The sequence below is a fragment of the Helianthus annuus genome, chromosome 5, assembly GCF_002127325.2.
Source record: "Helianthus annuus cultivar XRQ/B chromosome 5, HanXRQr2.0-SUNRISE, whole genome shotgun sequence".
NCBI lineage: Eukaryota > Viridiplantae > Streptophyta > Magnoliopsida > Asterales > Asteraceae > Helianthus > Helianthus annuus.
This window is the reverse complement of record NC_035437.2, coordinates 110,570,868-110,578,211: the sequence shown is the minus strand read 5'-3', so window position 1 is coordinate 110,578,211 and position 7,344 is coordinate 110,570,868. Positions and strand designations below refer to the sequence as shown.

The 7,344-nt window shown below is 47.9% G+C and overlaps 1 protein-coding gene across 1 annotated transcript; it reads left to right on the top strand.

Moving 5' to 3' along the window:
• Positions 1 to 241: 241 nt before the first annotated feature.
• LOC118492143 lies at positions 242 to 2,617 on the top strand. The gene is made up of 2 exons (XM_035989946.1): positions 242 to 1,020; positions 1,285 to 2,617. Exons 1-2 carry the CDS (start codon positions 242 to 244, stop codon positions 2,615 to 2,617), a joined length of 2,112 nt encoding a protein of 703 aa, XP_035845839.1.
• Positions 2,618 to 7,344: the final 4,727 nt, after the last annotated feature.

Sequence of the window (7,344 nt, the reverse complement as noted above, 5' to 3'; positions counted from 1 at the left end):
CCCCACCGAAACAGGCATTGCGCTGATATACGCCAGCAAAGAAGTTTTAGCAACAGACGACAGCAGACCAGCCAAAGCAAGCAAGCCTGCACCGTGCATAGAGGCAGAAAAATGGGTATTGAATAGCGCATACCCAGAACAAACAGTCACTCTGGGGCCCACAATGTCTGATCTAACGCGCGCGGCGCTAAAGAAATTACTGCATGACAACATGGACGTGTTCGCCTGGACACCGGCTGATATGGTTGGTGTTCCACGGCATATAGCAGAACACCGTCTAAACGTCTCCGAAGATGCCAAGCCAGTGGTGCACGCCAAACGCCACCTAGGCGATATCAAACATGATGCAATGAAAGAACAAGTGTTGGAACTGCTAAACGCAGGAATCATCAGGGAAGTCCGGTACCAAACGTGGGTAATGGTAAAGAAACCGAATGGTAGTTGGAGAATGTGTGTCGACTACAAGGATCTGAACAAAGCATGTCCCCGTGACTGCTATGCTTTACCAGACATAGACGAGAAAATAGATTCTCTGGCAACGTTTCGGTGGAAATGTTTTCTGGATTGCTACAAAGGATACCACCAGGTCCAGATGGCTGTTCAAGACGAAGATAAAACCGCATTCCGCACACCAACGGGGTTATACTGCTACACCAAGATGCCGTTCGGCTTAAAGAATGCGGGCGCAACATACCAAAGGTTGATGAACGAAACATTCAGTGACGCCATCGGTAAGTACATAGAAGTGTACATGGATGATCTGGTAATCATGAGCAAGGAGGAGAGCGCGATGCTGGCAAATATCCAGAAGACCTTCAACACGCTGCGCAGCGTAAGCATCAAACTGAATCCAGCAAAGTGCTTATTCGGAATGGAAGAAGGAAAGTTTTTGGGCTTCATAGTCACTAAGGATGGGTTTAAGGTGAATCCAGAAAAGGTCCAGGCCATAGAAAGGATGCCTTCACCAGCCAACGTCAAAGACATGCAAAAGCTTGCAGGACGATTAGCAGCACTCAATCGGTTCCTAGCTAACCACGCTGCAAAATCCTTCCCATTCATCAAGACCTTGCGCAACTGCATGAAGAAAAACCAATTCCAATGGACTCCGGAAGCAGAAAACGCGTTCCGCGAGATGAAAGACTGTCTCATCAAGCTGCCAACTCTAACCGCACCAAACAAAGGAGAACCTTTGGTCCTGTACCTCTCAGCTTCCGACAAGGCAGTCGGAGCCGTACTGCTTGTTGATCGACAAGGTGTCCAAACACCTGTGTATTATGTGTCCAGAACCTTGACCGACCCAGAAACCAGATACGCAATCATGGAAAAGCTGGTCCTTGCACTGATTCACGCGTCAAGAAGGCTGCGCCGATATTTTGCCAATCACGTCATCCACGTGCTAACAAATTACAATATTGGGAATATCCTAGCAAGGCCAGAAATATCAGGAAGGTTGGCCAAGTGGGCGATAGAGCTAGGGGGACACAACGTAGTCTTCAGACCACGACCGTCGATCAAAGGCCAAGTTTTGGCAGACTTCATGACGGAAGTCCCAGATGACAAAGACAGAGAGTGTAAGGCGATGGAAAAAGCTGAGAAAAAACAAACCGAAGAGCCATGGCTGCTATATACAGACGGTGCATCCAACGAAGATGGGGCAGGCGCGGGGCTACGGCTAGTAAGCCCTGACAAACACGAGTTCACTTACGCCATACGCCTAGACTTCAAGAGCACAAATAACGAAGCAGAGTACGAAGCCTTTCTGGCCGGCTTGCGTTTGGCAATCAAAATGGGGGTCCGACACATCGAAGCACATGTGGACTCCATGTTAGTAGCAGGCCAAATCAATGGTCAATATGAAGCCAAAGGCGACATAATGGCACTCTATCTCAACCAAGCAAAGACGTTGCTGCAAACCTTCTATTCTTACAAGGTGCACCACATAAACCGCAGTGAAAACAAGCCGGCAGACGCCTTAAGCAAGCTTGCGTCAACAAGTTTCCAGCACCTAGCCAAAGATGTGCGCATAGAAGTTTTAAGCAACCCATCTGTTCCACTCAGAGAAGTCAACGTCATCCAAACAGGAACCACGTCTTGGATGACACCCATAATCATGTACTTACAGTCCGGGATACTTCCAGAAAATAAAGCTGAGGCGCGGAAAATCCAGTATAAATCAGAACATTATCAGATGGCAGACGGGATACTGTACCGAAAGTCATATCTCGGCCCGCTGCTAAGATGTGTTGACGCCGACGACGCAAATTATCTGATCCGGGAAGTACATGAAGGCATTTGTGGTATCCACGCCGGGCCGCGTATGGTAGTGGCAAAAGTAATGAACGCCGGTTACTACTGGCCCGGAATGCATCTCGATGCCGTGAAGGAATTAAGGAAGTGCAGCGGCTGCCAACGGCATGCACCAAAAACCATGCGTCCAAAAAACGAATTGGTACCAGTAACAACCGCATGGCCCTTTCAGCAATGGGGCATAGACATGGTGGGCCCTTTCCCAGAAGCTCCAGGGGCAGTCAAGTTCATCATCGTCGCGGTCGATTACTTCACCAAGTGGGTGGAAGCAAAAGCACTTGCGTCAACCACGTCGGCAGTCGTTAAATGATTCATTTGGGAACAAATCATATGCCGTTTCGGCTTGCCACTCCGGATCATCACCGACAATGGTACAAACTTTGCAGCAGATGATCTCGAGCGATGGTTCAAGGAACTAAACATTGAACATACCTTCTCGTCGGTCGCACATCCGCAAGGGAATGGTCAAGTTGAAGCGGTCAACAAGAGCATCGTCGATGGCATCAAAGCAAGGCTCGGTGAAAAAAGACGCGGGTGGGTTGACGAACTACCCAGCATATTGTGGGCCCATAGAACAATGCCAAAAACAAGCAATGGAGAAACACCTTTCAGCTTGGTCTATGGGTCCGAGGCTGTGATCCCAGCAGAAATCGGGCTTCCATCTCCGAGAATGCTCTCCATGAATCTGATCAATAACGAAGAAGAAAGGAGGATCGACCTGGATCTCCTAGAGGAACGGAGGGAGATGGCAGCAATCAACGAAGCCAAATACAAATCAAAGCTTGAAAAGTATTACAACTCCCGAGTCCGGATCTGCACCTTCAACCCAGGTGATTATGTCTTAAGGGACAATGAAGCGTCCAACGTAGAAAAACCGGGAAAACTGGCTCCCAAATGAGAAGGCCCGTACATCATTGATGAGGTCCTCGGCAAAGGGGCATACAAGCTACGCACCATGAACGACAAAGAGGTTCCACGAACCTGGAATGCCCAACAGTTACGAAAATGCTACATATAATACAAACATGTAATCGTATAGGGCGAATCGCCGACACATTTACCTAATACAAGAAGTGTTTGGCTACCTTTATTTCATGCAAATTTTTTGTCACAACTGCATTTATTACTTCGGGCGTACACGAAAACATTAATGGCTCGACCATAGGAAACGTTGTAGACCTCCAAGGCTCGTCACAGCCAAGTAAACAGCCGGGTCAGAAACACAACCAAAGCCTACAAAACGCCAAAAAACATAACTTCGTGCCCACATAAACACGAAAATATCGATAGCAAGGTAACTAAACATTGTAACGCTCCCAAGGCTGTGATCCCAGCTGAGCTCACACAATAACCTGCAACTCGATCACTTCGTATGTCACATACAAGCGCGCATACTTAAACGACAGAATAAAAACGTTGTAGTAACACAACATAACCTGTCAGCGCCATCATTCATTCGTGACACCTGATCAAAGTAATTGAACATGCACATATTATGACGATTTCAAAATTTGCATAACCAAAAATCAAAGTGGTAAAATATATGCCAATACACACAACCACAGTCAAGAAAATTAAAATTGTCTTAAAACACCCATTACAAGCCCATCCAGGGCCATACACGGCACGCAGGCCGGAAACAACCTATCAAGTATGGCTGGAGCCAGCACCTCCCGCAGCATCATCGCCATCTTCTCCCAAGGCTTTTTTCAACAAAGCCACCCCATTCGCTTTGTGAGCCAACTTCCCAGAGGCCCGAACAACAGCTAAATCAAGCGTCGAGAACTCTTTTCGCTTCTCAGCATAAGCAGCATCACAATCATCTTTATATAACTCAAAGTGAAAATCCTTCCCATTGTTCGCGGCCGCAAGTTTGCCTTCAGCATACCCAAACTTGCGTCCACTATTATACCCTGCCCTACCCAATTCAAACATATAGCGGGCAAGTTCATCAGAATGCAAAATACGATCAGCAAGCTGCATGAGAACGAGATCGAATAAGAACAAGAATATACAAAGGCAAAAACGAAATGAGAAAACCAAAAACGTTACCAACGGAACGCCGCGGGAAAGCAACCACCTACTATCAGCTGAGGCCTCCTCAGCAAGAAGCTCAGAAGCACGACACTCAGCCACCTTCTCATCAAGAAGGCGCTGAGCAGTTTCACACTCCGCAGCTTTCTCCTGAGCAAGAAGCTCCAGCTTATCGATCCGCGCAACATACTCCTTTTCTTTCTTCTCCGCAGCAAGACGCGCCTGATGAGCCTCATCAGCAAGGGCCGTCTTCTCACCAGACAGCCGCACAATAGCATCACGCTGCGACTGCATCTCCGAGTTCATACGAGCACATGCAGATTCCCAATCTTTCTGTTTTTGCTCATTCAACTGCTTCTGCTCTTCGAGCTTCCGCTCAGCCTCAGCAACCCGCCATTGCAAACCTTTTTTCTCTGCATTAAATTTCTCTCTCTCTTCAGAAAACGCCTTCTTAGCCTCTTCAAACTCCAGAGTTTCTTCTCCCATAGATCGCCATTCGCGAAGAATCTCCTGAGAAGTGGCAAAGAAGTTAACCCCAGCTCTAACATGATCATCTATGAGGGTAAAGCGGTTGCGGTTTTTCTGAAACATTCTCTCGGCAGGAGGAAGTGACAAAGAGAAAAACTCATGACAATTCTGTAAGTCAGTCATTCGAGAGCCCTGAGTAAGGCTCCAACGGGGGACGTGAGGCATATCATCACAAGCCGGATTGCCCCATGAATCATCAGGAACACGTTCAAAGTGCGAATCCCGCACGGTGCCAGAAGTAGCCCCACCCCCACCAGGAGGACGTTTTGTGTAAATGGTTTGTTGCGGAGTAGTCTCACTAGACTCCATCTCCACTTCAACACCTTTACCCTTATCGCCTCCAGCAACATCACCTCCGGCACCGTCGCCTCCAACAGCATCACCTCCAACATCACCTCCAGCAGCGTCACCTCCCTCAAATATACCTTCAACAAACCCTTCACCGCCCCTCACAGTGGCACCAACACCATCTCGAGGAGGGGTCAAGCCAACAGTCCTAGAAGGAGGAGAAGTAGGTGGAGTAATCTGAGAAATATCCACCGGTCGCGGCTTCTTGCTAGTCTTGGATACTGCCATAAGACTACAATTAAAGAGCAATCCAAGGAAAGATACGACAAACGTACAATGAAAGAAAATTACCAGGAAGAGGAGCAGAGGCAGCATATATCTCCTCCAACAAATTCCCACGACCCCCACTAAATACGCCCAAATCAATCTCAGACTCTGAGGGCGCTGGGGGGACCTCTTTTTGAAGCTTTGCCTTCTTGGCAGCAAAAACAGCAGCAGCCTGCTCATCAAGGCGACGTTTGTGGTCGTCGAGAGCTTTTTTCTTCATGTGCTCAGATAGGGTAGCACTGTCATCAGGATCCGACTGTTGACTCTTTTCACCAACCCCTAAGCCAGACAACGTGTCAGAAACTACCACATAACCTAGACAAGGATGAGGAGAGGGTCGCTTACGAGAAGAACCAGCACCTTTACTCCCAGGCTTCTCCTCTCTCTTTCTAGACTTATCGGTCCGTGCTTTCTTTCTCGTCTCCAACTGGGCAGGCGGATCAACAGACGCCTCCGCATCATCATCATCATCCTCAACAAATTCATGTACCGGCTCAGCAACACCACCAGGCGCGGTACCTGCACGCGCGGAATGAGATATTAGATCTTCAACATCCCGGTCAGAACTTCCACTAGAAAGGATAATGACTTCCTCTCGACCAGAGTCGACAAAGTCATCCCAATCACCCTCACCAAGAACTTCATTCGCGTATCTGCTCAAACTAGCGTCGGTAGGATGCAGAAAACGGTCCCGTATCTGATCCAACCACGTCGGATTCCCATCAGCCTGGATAGCTTCAACCATGGCACCCGCTGATTTAGGGTCCAAGGCATTCAACAAACTATAACCAACTGCAAAATGGCAACAAAATGAGGACACATAGTAAACATAAAGGGAAATAATCAAGTGGTAAGACACGAAAGAACAATACATTTGCCCTTATGGCTATACGCAGGCTGACCCAGCGGATGTTTGGGCACCCACAGTAAACTCATCCCTGCACCAACCAAAGCCATCTCATCCAGTTGAGAAATCGCAGTCGGCTTCGCAGTTATCTTCCCATACCATTCTTGAGCAGCATAATCTGGCAGCACATCCACTTTAGGGATCCCTTGACCCACCTGCCTATATGACATATCCGTTGGAATCACACCTCGGCGGATGTAAAAAAACTTCTGTTTCCAATCATGGATGCCCTTTATCGGAACCGAACACACCTGAGCAACTCCCATCCTAGCCTGAAAATAGTAAAACCCGCTGGCATACGAAACGCTGTAGAGAGCGTTGAACATCTCAAACGTAGGCTCAACACGGTAAGACCTACAGACAAATTCGAAATGGGTAATCCGAGGGAGCCCAATCGCATTTATCTGAGAAATATGGAGCCCATAACCCCTCAAAACAGCAACAGTGAACTTCGTAATCGGTAACCTAAAATTGCCTTCCCGGAAAAAAGCAGCGTACAACGCAATAAAACCCGGAGGGGCATCCAAGGCAGTAGATCCAGAAGGAGGGTACCGAGCCCCCCACTCAGGACGAAAGTTATGCCCCCTAACGAGGTTATGAAACTCTTCCTCCTTCCAGTTAATAACAGCTTGGTCTGGACCAGGAGGAGCCCTACCTCTATGCTTCCTTTTCTTTTGAGTTGGATTCTTCTCAGCCATGATTTGGTCAAGCAGCAGATGTTTCGAACTCAAGAAAATGTGAAAGATGGAACACTCAAGAAGAAGATAGAGAGAAATCACACTTAGAATTCGAAAATGAGGGAAGAAAGGGGTAACCACCCCCTATTTATACCCATCGCATTTAATGCGATGGATAGTGGACCGTCAGGAAACAGGAAAAGCACCCAATAGATGACTGACACGTCACAGGAGAGAGAAGACGTCGGCTCGTTTTTCGGGAAGCATGGGCGACAG